Below are 15,388 nucleotides of genomic sequence, written 5' to 3'. Positions count from 1 at the left end.
ACAATGCCTGCCCAAGTGTAGGAGCCTGGAGCATAAGACCTGGGGACAAGGTTCTAAGATCACAGAAGTGGAGTTTCCAACAACTCCAAGGTGGAAGAAAGCCCTAGCACAGTCCCTTCTTCACAAATACAACTAACAACTGATGGCCTTCAGTCATAAGGCCAGGGAACACAGGGGATGCAGTAATATTTATGCTGATGAATGCTGACTGGCAAGGAAAAAATAAAGTTCAATCCAAAAACTTACCCACTGATTCATCTTTGCACACTTCAACCTTGGCTTTCACCTGTCCCAGGGCTCCCGGGGTAACCTCAGCTCCCAGAGGGTCCTTCTCATCTGGAGGTCCCGAGTCAGCCCCCATGGAATCAGGTTCTTCCAGTGGAAACTCTAGCTCTGCAGATCGGCTCAGGGGCTTGAGAGGTGATACTTCCCCACTGGGGGGGAGCTCACTGTGTTGCTCCCTTTCCTCATTATCCTTCATTTTCTTGTAATGCAGGCAGGGGATGCTACTCAGAGGAGGGTCATGTTTCTGTGGATAGCAAAATTACAACACAGATCATAAGGATGTACCTGAAGGTATGAATATCCCATGTCCTTCACCAGCCTCTGCTTGGCTATGATAACAAGGTATGTACATATTCAGTCTGCAAGCTTGTAAAATGAAATGCATCCCCTACCCGTATGCTTCCCGTTCCCAAGAAGTACGGCCTGGACCAGGTGACCACCCGAGACTCTCTGTGAAGGTACACAGGGACTCCAGAATTATGGAATGTCATGATCCACCCATCAGGTAACGGTTCTGTAGGTGGGCGGCCACGACCTGCACAGAAAACAAAAACATCCTGCAATCACTTTAAAAACACTTAGAATTAATATTTTAAGAATTATAATGTGATAGGCCCTCCCTGAAGAGCTAGCTAGAAATAAAGGTGGAGAGTTAAAGCCCACCACTGCAAGTGAGCCTCAGCCGCTTAAGTATGAGTTCAATCCCTAGCTCCAGAGGTGATCCACATAGTGCGGCAGACCTCTCCTGACCCACCCGCTGCTCCCCTCAGCAGTGTACTTCATCAGTCTGCCTGTTCTGCTCCCTACTCTGTCTCTGGTGAATCCTCTTATTGCCCCTGTACCTCTGGCACCCCAGTTCTGTATGCATAAATAAATAAATCTTTAAAAAGAAAGAATTACAGTGTGATATAAGCTGATACATAATGATGTACATCTGCAACCTCTATATTACACCAACATTACTTTGCTAATCTTTATTCAACTATGTCATGACTGGTGACATCAGTAGAGGGAACCAAATATTGAAAAGAACCTCTAAAATCTAAGGAGTAGAGGAGTACCCAAAGCTCTCCACCAGATATAGCCCATTCCAGTCCCACTTGCCACTTGGCTATACAGGTATATACTTGGCTGGGCCTAACCTAAGTTCCTCAAAACAACAGGAAAATGTCTACCTTATGCATTGCTATACTCCAGGCCTAGGTAGGACTAAACAATATACATGAAGGGGCCCAGAAGAAGGTATTACAAAACACAAATCCTGACCTCATTTCCTGCTTCTACCACTGGTGAACACTGTGGACTCTCTGCTTTGGCCACGGGGACGAAAGCCTGGCTAATAAAATGCACTCTTGTCAACCATTGCTCCATGTGAGCTATTTAGAATACCTGCAACAGACAGTCCTAGTTGCTGGTAAAAACATAAATAAAAGCTTAACTAAAAATTCCTTATTAAGTACTGGAAACACATTAAAAATTTTTGAAGCAAAAGGATAAATGGAGGGCCCTCCCTGGTGGCGCAGCGGTTAAAGCACTGCACTAAGAAGCTTAAGCCACTTCCGCATGAGTTCGATCCCCGCCTGCCCCGGAGGTGACCACATGGCGAGGCAGACCTCTCCTGACCCGCCCGCTGCTCCCCTCAGCAGTACTTCTTCTGATCCGCCTGTTCTGCTCCCCACTCTGTCCCTGGTGAATCCTCTCACCCTCCGCATCTCTGGCCTGTACCCCAGTTCTGTATGAATAAATAAATAAATCTTTAAAAAAATAAAATAAAATAAAACAAAAGGATAAATGGAAGTGAACCTAAAAAAAATACCTAAATGATAAAAGTGGCATAAATGACTGAAGGGAAAAGGGAATGGCATCTAGCAGGCCCTAGCTCAGCAACACTGACTCCAGCCCTGTGAGCCCACAAACAGCTGATACTGGACAGATGGCTGGAGTCAGACAGCCCTGAGAAGGAATGCCTAGAAGGCACCCTTCCCTGTGAGCTAAGGCCAAGAAGAAGCTGCTTTACACTAGCTGAGCTAAATCAGGAGAAACAAACTATGAGCCAAGCACAACAAGGGTTCATCTGGGTCACTCATTTGTGACGAGCACCCACAAAGTTGGTCTAGCCATCTGAAGAGCTCACATGCAGTTCATACAAAGTCTTTAAGTGAAGCCCACACTGCAGTTCCCAGGAGGAAGGCAGTGGGTTAAGTAAGTTACCGAGCAGGCAGGCTGGGAAAGGAGCCGCAGTGCTAAATGCAGGCACTGCCAGAAGTATGCTAACCTGTGGGCTGCTTAGTAGCAAGCCTCCCAGAGATGAAGATTATTCCTCACCCCTCCCCAGAAACTGAGATACCAAGTTCATCTCCACCTTTATTTCTAAAACCAACATCCATCCTTTTCCAACATGGACATATACTGCAACCAGCATGGACATAGACTGCAACCAGCACGGATGAGAGTGCATACCACCTGACCTTAATTTCTTCACACTTAATTGCTTCACAATCTTCTGTACTCTGGTTCTCAGCTTGAGGTATCACTTGCATGCTCAAGATTTGCTCTGTACTCTCTCTGTGACATCAGCAGTCTCACACGAACAGATAAAGCAATTTTAATGGTTCTCTGCAGCCCAGCTGCACCTGGACACTCCACCTCCAATCCAACATCTCCACCTGGACACCCACAGGGGCTTCCAGGCCAGGAAAGCTCAAAACCAACACTGATTCCTTTACCACATCAATGAAGGAACATTGCAGGTACAATTCTGGATGCTTCACAACTGTTTTCCCCAAATCCAAACAAAATTCCATTGCTTACATCTCTGAAACTCCAATACCTGTACCCATGAACTCCCACCCTACCCACCTGAGAATATGGCCTTGCTGTAGCCACAGCAACACCAGCTTGCTTCTCTTGGCTTCCAACACTCAGTAGAGAAGAATCCAGAACCTGGACCTGCCACTGCACTGAGTGTTTACTTCTGGCGTTTATCTGCACAGTCACTGGCTACCATCTCATCGTCTCTCAGTGTATCCAACATCCCCTCTTTACCCCATCATCTCCCTTCCTCTGAATAACTGCAGCTGCTCTGAAGCTTCCACAGCATATACCATGATGTAAGCCTTGGTCAGTGTACATCTGGATGAGTCCCTGTGTCTATTCTGAGACTCCTTCACCAGACATCACCATTCTGCCCACAAACAATGCTCACTGCCCAAACTGCTGCCTGACACCTTAAGAGCTCTCACACCTACACATCTGTCCCCTGCTAACATCACTACTTCCTGACTTGCCAACTTACTTTTGAGCACTGTTTTAATCTTGGTCATCATTGGCTGCACACTTGTCTCGCCATCAGATGGGTGGTCACTGTCCCCTCCGTATTTCTCTTCCATTCGTCTCTTTTTGGGAGCACAAAGTCCCTCTTCCAGCAGAGCATCAACATCGTTGTCAAATTCATCCTACAAAACATGCTATTCAGATACTATGGTCCCTAGCTCCCAAGTTCCTGTACCACTGGCAAGCTTAAAAACATTAGTGAGAACAGACAGCAAAATAAGGCACTCTCAAGAAGGGGGACCTAGATGTAGCTTTATGGTGCCTGAAAAACAAGCAGGAAGAAATCAACAACTGAAACCAACAACTTGGCACAGTTGGGGACAACATCAGGGTACCTTTTAACGAATTGGGTACAAGGTACATACAATTCACCAGGAAGCTAAGAACCCAGACTCCTTTCCCACATTAATGTTACTGCACCTCATGTAGGTGGGTTGTTGTTGTTTTTTTTTTCCTGCAACATCAGCTTTTAAAGGATACTGCAATTCCCAAATACTTTTCTTTGGGTTTTGCTAAGAGCGCTCCAAAGGAAGGGTTGCCAACATACCTCATAGGAGAAATTCAAGGCTTCTTCATCCACTCTGTCTCTCTGCACGATTGCTTTAGCCGTGAACCCTCCTGTTCCTTCTTCATCTAGCTCCAAATTGTCAGTAAAATCTTCTAACTCATCGAGCACTGCATACTCCACTCTCTTTTCCTGATCCAGCTCATTCTCCTCATCCTTTTTATCAGCACTCTCACCCCCTATACCTACCCCATTACCAACACTCCCGCCAAAGGGACAAGCATGCATGTCTCCACTGACAGGGCTAAGGGCCAGATTGCACTCTGCGCGAGTGTCGCGCTCCACTCCTGTGTACAGCACCTTCCTGTCCTTACTCCTGCAGCTCTCGGTAAAGCTCACACTAATTTTTACATCCTTAAGCAACTTAAGGTCAGGGGAGAACTTCCGGACCGCAGGTGCGTGCCGGGCGGTGCGTGGGCTGTGGCCACTACAGTTCGGGTCTATGAGGAGGCGGGCCTTAGAGAAGGATCCTTTGGAGAGAAGAGAAGCTCCGAAGAAGTTGAGTGGGTCCTCAGCAGGGGATTCGGCCTGTCCATCACCACCAGAGCCAACGTCCATTACCTCTGCATCACTGGACGTTTGCAGGGGAGGTGGTGGAGACTGTTCACGGGGCAGCTCTTGGAGGGGGCACGCTCGGTTCTCCATCACCACTTCTCCTGCGGGCTCACGCGGGAGAGGAGAGGGACTCTCATATGTCTCCATAGCAAAAGTAGTTAAGACTAGTTTAAAAGACCAAAGTTTTAAAAACCTTACATAAATCTATACAGCTAACATGCACAAGTCCGTCGAGACCCAGGTGCCGTCCTGCCCGCGCTGCACACACTGGCGGCTTAGTCAAGCTGGCCACATTGCTCTTTTCATTAATGTAGACAGCTTTTAGAACCACTGCCTCAATTATTGGAAATCACAATGCACTCAGCTTAAATGACTGACGACTAAGCGAGTCTGTCTTCATGCCAAAGTGGCACTTTTCTTCTTTCACCTGCAAAGAGATTTAAAAACATCATCACAAAATGACAAAAACCTTGTGCTTTTCTGGTACCAAGAGAATTATTAGCAGTGTATTAAGAACTTGAAATAATGCTGCCAACAAGAACGATTTAGGCTTCAAAACTAACTCTCCTTTTCTTTAGAGCCAAAATTGTAATTTAAGGCCAAAGTTAAATACTTTATTAACTGTCCACTCTAAATCTCACTTCAGAAAAACAAAAGATCATCTTAAGGTTCAAAATGACTAGGAAAAAAACTATGCTAAACTTTACCACATCATTCCCCTCACTTGATTTATTAGGTAAATGATCACACAGTGTAAGACTGCCTGCCCCTTTCCAGAACACACATAAGGTGTGTGGCCTCACTCTGGGCATCAGTGCAACAATGATCCACTCACCTGCTACGGCTGGGTCAGTCAGAGGGCGAGCGCGAGACCCTCAGTTCAACTCTGCAGCACTAGAGCCTCAGAGGTACAGCCAGGCGCTCTTCTACCCATGGAAATCAGGGCTCTCCTGGGCCCACAAGGTGGCACGTGGACAGGACAGTGATGGAGCGTTCTGACGTCACCAGAGGTGGCATGGTTCTGTTCCCAGTAGAGGGGGCAGTAGGGATAGGAGACTGCCTGTTTTGGGAGTGGGTCCCATAGGAGAGAGCTGGAATCAAGGCACGTCCTGGGGGCAATTAGGGACCATCAAGATAGGGGAATTCTTGTGCCACAAATCAGTCCCTATTTAAAAAAAAAGGCTCCACAGCTGTACCAGGAAGAGTGCCTCTGCTAGAGGCATATGGGGCAGCCCTCAAGACCAGCAGACAAAGGTATGAAACCCCTGGTGAGGGGGTTGGAGCTCTAAAGACCACTGACATAGAACTGACGAGCTGTTAATGGGTAGAGGTGGAGAGGAGAAACAAGAGAGAACTGAGGGCAAATGAGGTTCTTCCCTTGGAAAGACATACATATCCCAGAATTTAGGTAGAAGCCCAAAGAGGAGAATGAATGAACCTCCAGGCAGGTCTGTCCAACAGGCTAAGGCCATAGTTCTGGTGTTGTGACTGACCCAGAGACAGAGGGCCAGAATACATGAGGGCGGCGTCAGTCACCCAGAGAGAGAACACAAACCAAGAAGACGGCTGAGAACACAAATCTGGGAAGCTTCATGCCAGAGGGAGGATGACAAAAGGATGGCATGAAGCTAAAAAGGCAGGACAGACGGGCAACCAAAAAACTCAGAGGTGGGCCCTCCCTGGTGATGTAACAGGTTAAAGTGCAGCAATATGAAGCTATCCACAGTCACTGCAGCACCAGTTCAATTCCTGACCAAGGAGGTGACCCGCATGGCATGGCAGACCTCTCCTGTCTTACCCACTATTCCCTGCAGCGATACATTTCAGTGGATCTACCTGTTCTGCTCCCCACTCTGTCTCTAGTGAATCATCTCACTCCTTTCACCTCTGGCCTGTACCCTAATTCTTATATGCATAAACAAACCTTAAAAAAAAAAAACACACAGAGGTGTGTAGAGGGCCTGGCACTAGAGCAGAAGCACATGCTCACACACCCATACCCTTCAGGTACAAGTGAACATGCACACACACAGAGGCAAATACACCTGTATGGAGCAGCCTAAGTGCATGGACAGAAAAAAAATCACCACATTTAAAAATTTATGGTGTTTGCAGTACAGGGATAGAGCACAGTGGCTGCACTTTGAAGAGAACACAAGTACCTTCAGATTTCATTCATTCATTTGACAAATATTCAGTGATCAAATATTTTATGGAAGGAGCTACCATTAACATGAAACAAGGTCCACCACCATATGCACAAAGCTGGTGAGGGGGCAGTTACCTATTTCCTATTTCCACTACTTCTGCTGTCACTATTTCCTAGAGTCTATGATGTTCTTATTTTTCTGAATTCAATGAGAATTTAACATGATACCTCCTCCAAAGGTGTGTCCCCTGAAGCTCCTTCAAGCAAAGATAGCAAATAGCCTGTCTCAGAACTGCTATAAACTCTAAGGAGGCTATAGTCAGACAAGCATGAGGAACACTATGCAGAATAAGGTCAGTCTCCTGGCAGCCAATAGGGATCATTTCAGCCGACAGAAAGTCAGCAAATCCAGTGCTAGAGAACACAGATCAGACAAGGACCAACACCCTCGGCACCTGGCAGGTCTGAGGAAACCCAGCAAGAGCCAATCTGCATGTTTCTGGAGACTGAAAGCACTAACATGAAGACAGTAAACAGGAGGGACTGAGACAAATAGTAGTACAAATGGACTACCACAAATGCTAGTACAGGTAAGGTGCCCACCACCTTATGAAAAAGGCCAATAAGCTAGAGCCAATACAGAAATACCAGAACAAAGATGATAATGATACTGAAGGCCTTGAAGAGGTGAAACGGTCAGAGAGAATGTCCAGGGAAAGTACTCAGCCTCAACTACCAGTTAAGTTCCTTACTAAATTTTAAGGCATTTCTACTCTGTCAAGTGTTAGCTGAACCATTTCCATGTGTCATAATCACCATTCTAAATTCTGAGGCACAGAACAGAAAACCATCTCTACACCACAGCTCACATTTTAGCAGGAGATAGATTAGTAAGAAAAGCATGTGCTGTGCTACCCAGAGAAAATAAAGGGATGCAATTTCTGAAAGGGAAGACCTCACATTAAATGTGCATCTGAAGGCATAGAAAAGTGAATGGTTAGGCTTCCCAGGCAACACAGAAAAGAACAAAGGCCTTTGGATAGAAGTTTGGTATAGCAGAAACTTTGGTTCTTATCTTCAGAAAGATGGACCACAGGACAGGAGAGGCCAAGCAATGAGGTCACATGATCCAATGATATGGATGGCATCCTGGGCCTCACTGGTGGCACAGGAGTTTGAGTTTCAGTACTATCAAGCTATCCACAGCCCACTGCAGCACTGGCAGCAGCACTGAGTTGTATCCCCAGCCAGGAAAGCTAATCCACATGGTGCAGCAGACCTCTCCTGTCTTGTCCAGCAATGTATTTCAGTAGATTTGCCTGTTCAGCTCCCCAGTCTGTCTCTGGTGAATCCTCTCACCCTTTCCTTCTTCCCCCACACCTCTGGATTACACACTCTAGTTCTTGTATGCATAAATTTTTTTTTTTTTTTTAAAAAAAAGGGAATAGGCCCTCCCTGGTGGCACAATGGGTTAAGGCCCAGCACTGCAAGCTAGCCACAGGTGCTTCAGTGCAAGTTCGATCCCCAGCCCCGGAGGTGACCCACATGGTGAGACCTCCCCTCAGCAGTGTACTTCATTGATATGCCTGTTCTGCTCCCCCTGTATCTGGTGAATCCACTTGCCACCCCTGCACCTCTGGCCTGTACCCTAGTTCTGCATGCATGCATAAATAAATCTTTTTTAAAAAAATTTAGCATTTTAAAATATGAAGCTATCCACAGCCACTGAAGCATGAGTTTGATACCCAGCCAGGGAGGTGACCCACATGGCGCGGCAAGCCTCTCCTGACCCGCCCGCTGCTCCCCTCAGCAGTATACTTCGTCGATCTGCCTGTTCTGCTCCCCAGTTTGTCCCTGGTGAATCCTCTCATCCTCCGCATCTCTGGCCTGTACCCCAGTTCTGTATGAATAAATAAATCTTTAAAAAAAAAAAAGGAATGGCACCCAACTCTCCATCAAGTTCTATTCTATAGGCTTTGTGCATTTTTACCCAGCAGTTCTCACAGGGTACTGAGAAATGTGAAGCAACTTCCTCAAGGTCACAGAAAGTAGAAGAACTGCTTTACCACCCAGTCAAGATACTACCTTGGTCTTATACAATCTTGCATTTTTAAAAGAACCCCTCTGCTGCAGAAAAAAAAATCAGAGACAAGGAGGGAGGACTAGATGAGAGCAAGGAGAATTAAAGGCTTGGATCAAGACATTAAGTGGGCCTCCCTCATGGTACAAGGGGTTAAGTCTCAGCACTATCAAGCTGTTGCCAGCCACTGAAGCATGAGTTCGATCCCCAGCCAGGAAGCTGACCCACAGGGCACAGCAGACCTCTCCTGTCTCGCCCACTGTTCCCCTCAGCAGTGTATTTCAGTAGATCTGCCTTTTCTGTCTTTGGTGAATCCTGTCACCCTCGACACCCCTCTGGCCTACACCCCAGCTCTTGTATGCATGAATAAAATAAATATTTAAAGATAAAAGGTATTAAGTTAGAGATGGTGAGATGTGGTCCTGAGGGTTGTGTGATGACCTAAAAGAAATCTAGGGGATTCCAAACTCAAGGACAGAGCTATCAAACTGAAGTGGTAAAGACAGCAATCGGAGGGTTCCCAGGTTGGTGAAGATCAGGATTTGGTTTGGATATGGCTTCTTAATAACACTAGATAAAGACAAGAAAGAGTGGTAGTTCAGAGGTTCCAATGGGGCTGGAGGTAGACAAGATGGAAATGTCAGGAAGAGGTGGCAAAACTCAGGAGGCTGGATGACATCACCAAGAAGGAGACAACAGTTACTACGATGAAAGGCTAAGACTAGGCAAAGCAGTCAGAATCACATTTCCTGCCCCAAGGTCACACATTACAAAACAGTCCTCAGAAGTGTTCCCCCAAAACAGTACCAGGCTCAAAGGATGGCTCAGTGGCCCAATGGTTGCACTATTTCAATAGACTGAACATATGAATGCAAGCCTTGCTTGCCAACTAGACTGTGTGCCAGCAGCAAACTCTTTATCATGGTGCCCTGTATCTGTGATACAGAGGTAAAACCATAACAAGTGGACAGCACCCTTCACTGGAGTCCACTTGCAGGCTAGCATTAAGACACTGCTGTGATGGTTCAGTGCTGTGGCTGCTGCCTTTAGGTCAAGCCTCTCATACTGCAGCCTCCCCCCCAATTTCACAGCAGTATGACCTCATCCATTCCTTTTGTCATTCTCCAAGGGACCGCACATCCTGTACTCACAGGCAGCAGCACCAACTGGTCAATGGCTTCTTTCGCTGAGTGACAGACTACCTGCAGGTGGGTCTGTCTGAGGCCCCAAGACTGGGAATCCAGTCTGCAGCCCGGAAACAGGGTACTTACTCCCCTAGTGGTTGGCCTCTCAGTCAACAGCCCTAAACTGGATTGGCGTGCATCGAATAACAAAAATACATGCAAACATGCAAAAGGTAAACGAAATTCCTACCACAAGCAACCCATGTGCATCGGAAGATACTTGACAGGTACCACTGCCAACAGGTTGCCACTTTCCATTTATTTCTACCACACTCATCGTTACAATAAGACAACATTCTGAATATTTACGTGACACTCCATCCACGAGCATTTGGGGGGAAAAAAAGACGGGTGACTTCTCAGATATCCCAAACTGTATTAGAGGGATCTTGCCACCCAGGTTCACGCCTTTCCCGCCGGAAGCAATTCGGGACCCACAGAGCAAGGAGCTTTACACCCCGGCCGTTTGCCCAAGCGCAAAGCCACCCGTGTCCGCTCAGCCTGGGCTCGGGGCCTGCCCCCTCACACCGCGCCCCCCAGAGGGGACCGCAACCCGACGTTCTCCGAGATTCGCGGCCATGATGTCTCACAATGGCCCGGACTCCGCGTGGCCGGACCCGCCCAGCCGCCGCCCGTGCCCGCGGCCCTAGGCCCGGGAGGGATGGGAAGGGCGCGTCCTCGCACAGGCCGCAGCGCTCGCCCGCCCGGCCGGCCCGCGGGGCGCCCCTCGCGCCCCGCACCTACCTCCGACGCCTGCGGCCTGCCCGAGCTGCCCGCAGCCCGACCACAGCAAGGAGCCCCTCACCGCCTGATCGCCTCCTCCATCTAGAAAGGCCGCCCAGGCACTCTCCGGTCCGCGGGACCCGCCTGCCGCGCGCGGGGAGCGGAGGGCGGGCTTTGGTGGTGCGCAACCAATCCCTTCACGTTCCCCCCACTCCTGCATTGGGGGAAGCTCCGAGCAGGCTGCCGAGGCCGCCAATCAGCTGCGCGTGGCGTTCGCAGCCTTGGCTCCCGGTCCAATGACTCCGGCCTCGCAGGCGGGACCAAGCGGTGAGGCCAAGGCCGTGCTAACCGTCGCAGCCCGGGGGGTGTTCACCTAGAAGAGGGCCGCGGCCGCGAGGAGCGCCGGGAACTGGGGGACGCGGGGAATGCTGGGAACAGGGGAGCGCGGGAAGCGCCTGGAATGCTGGGACAGGGAAGCAGGAGCTGGGGCGGGAGCAGGGGCGAGAGCGGGGGCGGGGGTGGGGGCAGGGAGGGGGTTGCGGGTGCGATTCTGCAACTTGAGCGGCCCAGGGCCTAGTGAATCACACATTATCCAAGAAAGGCATTAGTTCAAATATAATCTTTAGGGGAAAATAAGCAAATAAGCTCAAATGATGTGGACATTTGCCAGTACTCTATCAACAGCCTCGCAAATAGGGAGGTAGCAATATAAAATAACAAAATCTGAGTTCTTTTTAAAGATACATGTGGCTTTAGTAAAGGATTCGTGAATCTGACAGCATCCCATCTAGCAAGTAAAAGCGCTCCAAAGCTATATAAAATGAAAGGTTTTTGTAGGCAGAAAGCAAGATAAGGAAAGAGGGTAAGTTTAGGTAACTATGGGGAATGTAAAAAGGTTTTGAGACAAGTTATAACATCTAGGAGAAGTATGGATGAGACTGGAAGTGAAAGGATGAAAGAATTCACCAGAGACTGAGTGGAGAACAGGAAAGGCAGGCTGTTTTTTAAAAAAGATTTATTATGCACACAATACCTGAGGTGGAGTCCAGAGATTGGGGGCACCGGGATGAGAGGATGCACCAGAGACAGAGTGGGGAGCAGAACAGGCAGATCTACTGCAATACACTGCAGAGGGAGCAGCAGATGGGACAGGAAAGGTTGTCTGGGTGCCAAGAAGGGCTTGAGGCTCTTTAATAACCTGTATCAACTGAGATGTCTGGTCTTAAGCAAAGCCTGTCTAGAGAGGTTTAGTTTCAGAGATCGGGGTCCTTGGGTTACCTTTGAGAAAAGGTTCATCAGAGCTCACCTTTCAGCAGCACAGTTTCCCCAGGCAAGTTTCTCCACCAGATAGAGGCATTTACTTATATCCGAAGGAATAGGTTTATTATAAAAAGGGAAGGGTAGTAAAGAACACTTGCACAGACACAAACTAGTAGAGAGAGCTACCCCTGAAAGGGACAGGTTTTGTTGTGGGGAAGGGATGTCCTGCACATTGGGGTTGCCCTCTAACAGTTTGGTAATAGAGATGCCAGTGATGTGGTTTTTTGGAAATGAGTTTGGAGTGTGTGATACTTAGGTTCACTCTGGGAAAGGTTTCACCAGAGCTCCCCTTGTGAGTTTCCCAGGCAAACTTCTCCATGAGATAGAGATGTTAGTTATATTTTAAGATCAGGTTTATTAGGGAAAGGGGAGAGAAGAATAAAGACACTTGCATAAACACAAGCCGGCAGGAAGAGCTGCCCTAAAAGGGTTTGCTGAGAGAGGCCTGCGTGGTTGCAGGCAGGCAGCCCTGAGGAGATTAGCCTCTGCTGAGGGAGGTCAGTAAAAAGAAGTCCCAGCATGGAATAGGTCGTGGGCATACAGGAGGCTGCTACCCTGTAGAGAGACAGAGTTGGTGGAAAGAAGCACCCCCATAAGCACAGGTGTTCAGAGGATTGCTGCCCTGGGGCAGTTCAGAAACTGCAATGATAGAATCTTTTTCTCTTTGTGAGGGGTTCCTTTGTGGATTGGCCTGTTTGCTGCTGATTTGGGAGAACTATGTGGAGTCATAAAGGGACTGGAGATTTCACAATGGGCCAATGGGTCCAACCTCTGTATTTTTTTAAAGATTATTTATGCATACAGAACTCAGGTACAGGCTAGAGGGAGACAGAGTGAGGAGCAGAGCAGGCAGATTGACTGAAATACACTGCTGAGGGAAGCAGCGGGTAAGGCAGATAAGGTCTGCCGCCACACCATGTGGGTCACCTCCCTAGCAAGGGATCAAACTTGTGCTGAAGTGGCTGCTGCTAGCTTCATAGTGACCCGTTGCGCCACCAGGGAGGTGCAATCTCTATATATTTACCCTCTAGTCTGTGTTTCTGACACTCCCAATAGCGGTCTGATACCTGTTTGGGACTTATGGACTTGCCCCCAACCTCCTTGCTTTATTCAGCTTTTTACCTTGTGATGTCTCCTTTAGGTTTTCTATTCTTTTCCTCCATCACCTGCATAGTAACAGGTACAGTTTTGGGAATGACACAAATCTAACCAGGAACCATGCTGGAGGAACAAAGAATGAATCCCACCTCATTCCCAACAGTGAGCAAAGCAAAAGAGTTTTATTAAAGAACAAGGCCAGCTCCTACTAGTAACCAGAAGGCCTGAGTAGATTTATGGAAAGACAGATAAAGCGGCAGACAGCTCCTGCAAGTGAGGGGTCTGGAAAAAGGGCTGCCATTAAGTGAAGAACACATCAGGGTTTTATAGCAGTGGGAAGGCTTTGGGTCTAGAAGTGGTGTTGGTCTTGCAAGTTCTTCATTGGTGGCTTAGGACTTTTGTCCTAATAAGCATTTGATATTATGTTTCAAGCCTGCCCTTCCTATGCAGTGTTCTGGTATTTCCCTCTTGTTCTTTCCCCATGGTTATGTCCCCGTTTGCCTGTGTCAATGTCTAACTCCTCAGGAGGAGAGCTGCCTCTACTGCTTTGCAGAGGGAGAAGGTTGGTGAAGAGAAACACCTGCATAGCCACAGGTGGGATGGAGAGCTGCCTCTTGTCAGTGCAGTGGTAAGAGTCTTCTCTTTGAAAGGAGTCCATTCCTCTGTGGGGTTGTTAACTGCTGTTAAAATCATTAGGGTTGACACTTAAGGATTTATTTCTATATTTAGTTTGACTTGGTGAATTTGAAAGGACTGGTGTGTTTGTTTGTTTTTTTATAATGGCCCCCAATCTCCATATCCCAATCTCTGGTCTGGGTTTCCATACTCTATTCTATAGCTTGTGTAATAACTATGTTAATCATTTCTACCCCACCTCCAGTTTCTGGTCTTGTAATGTTTACTTCCCAAATTTTTTTACTGTTAGCCTCCATCTTTGGGCAATGAACTTTGACACAGAATGTGTGCACGTATGGGGTACAGGGGTGGGGCTGAGGAGCCAGCTACTTCTACATTCATGGTCAAGGTAATTGCTCTTACTGAAAGGAAAAAATACATATAAAAATGAATGCAGTAAAAGTAGCATTAAATAAACATTCCAACCCAGGTGCAATGAGCAAGTTTGCTTTCCCTTATCATTTGCAGATTCTCCTTTTGTCTGACAGATTTATGGATGGTCTTTATACTAACAAGATTGCATTCCAAGAGGAAGGAGGAAAGCTAGCTAGCCTCTTTCACAAAATTCCCCCTTCTAAATGACCTTGTATATTCAAAATGTAATCTACCCATGTAATTTATGTTAAGCTAACCAAGTATAAAAGGAAATGTGTATGTTAATAGTCCAGATCTTTCCAGGAGAGCTCTCCTATCTGGTGCCCACTAGTGTGAAAATAATAAAACCTGTACCCTCTTCTCCTTGTGTTACAAGGCAGAGAAAGGGGCACCACTGAACCCCTAAACCTAGCTCTAAATAGGTTCTGCCATCCGCCACATCAAAATAAAAGAACTTTAAGAAGGGAACTTTAATACAATCAGTACACAATCCAGAAAAGACAAAGAATCTAATTTCTAAATCAAACACCTGAAGTTACCCATCCCTTTGTGGGGCAAAATCTGCCCAAAGGGATTGGCTCAAAGCAAGGCCTGAAAGCCTGTCACAAGACTAAAGCACCTTCTGGCTGGGACTCATTGAAAAGGGTCAGAAATGGCCAGACAAATCTGGGAGTGTAAAAGGGTGGTCCCTAGGAAAAGGGGAGGTTCCAGGTTCCCTGCCCCACCCAGAAAGAGGGTGGAGTTGAGCAGAGAAAAAAGGAGAGAAGGAAGGAATCAGAGGAGAAAAGAAGAAAGCTGGATGGAGAATAAGAAGGAGGCCTGAGGAAGCCACATGGAGCAGCAAGCATGTGAGGAAGAAACCGTGCTTTTTCCTGACCCTGTAACAGTTAAGGCAGATGTGGGTAAGATACCTGTAGGGAGGTGACTATGGCAGTGTTTATATTGATTTTGCTCTTTTCCTCCCAGATTTGTCTGGCCATTTCTGACCCTTTTTCATGGGTCCCGGCCAGAAGGTGCTTTAGTCTTGTGGCAGGCTTTCAGGCCTT

General features: G+C 47.5%; 1 protein-coding gene across 1 annotated transcript in view; it reads right to left on the bottom strand.

The window, feature by feature from the left end:
* Positions 1–10,981, bottom strand: part of DGCR8 (DGCR8 microprocessor complex subunit) — a 39,941-nt gene extending 28,960 nt beyond the window's left edge. Inside the window, exons 1-5 of the mRNA XM_004694977.2 lie at positions 10,896–10,981; positions 4,166–5,165; positions 3,581–3,740; positions 678–820; positions 247–529 (exon numbers count right to left, since the gene is read on the bottom strand). Of these exons, the coding sequence (XP_004695034.1) occupies positions 247–529; positions 678–820; positions 3,581–3,740; positions 4,166–4,885 (1,306 nt within the window). The 5' untranslated portion in view covers positions 4,886–5,165; positions 10,896–10,981. The remainder of the gene's footprint in view (positions 1–246; positions 530–677; positions 821–3,580; positions 3,741–4,165; positions 5,166–10,895) is intronic.
* Between the last annotated feature and the right edge of the window lie 4,407 nt (positions 10,982–15,388).

Source organism: Condylura cristata, unplaced genomic scaffold (assembly GCF_000260355.1).
Source record: "Condylura cristata isolate star-nosed mole 26May11 unplaced genomic scaffold, ConCri1.0 scaffold00051, whole genome shotgun sequence".
Classification (NCBI taxonomy): domain Eukaryota; kingdom Metazoa; phylum Chordata; class Mammalia; order Eulipotyphla; family Talpidae; genus Condylura; species Condylura cristata.
Note: the sequence above shows the minus strand (reverse complement) of the source record. Positions and strands in the feature narration are given on the sequence as shown.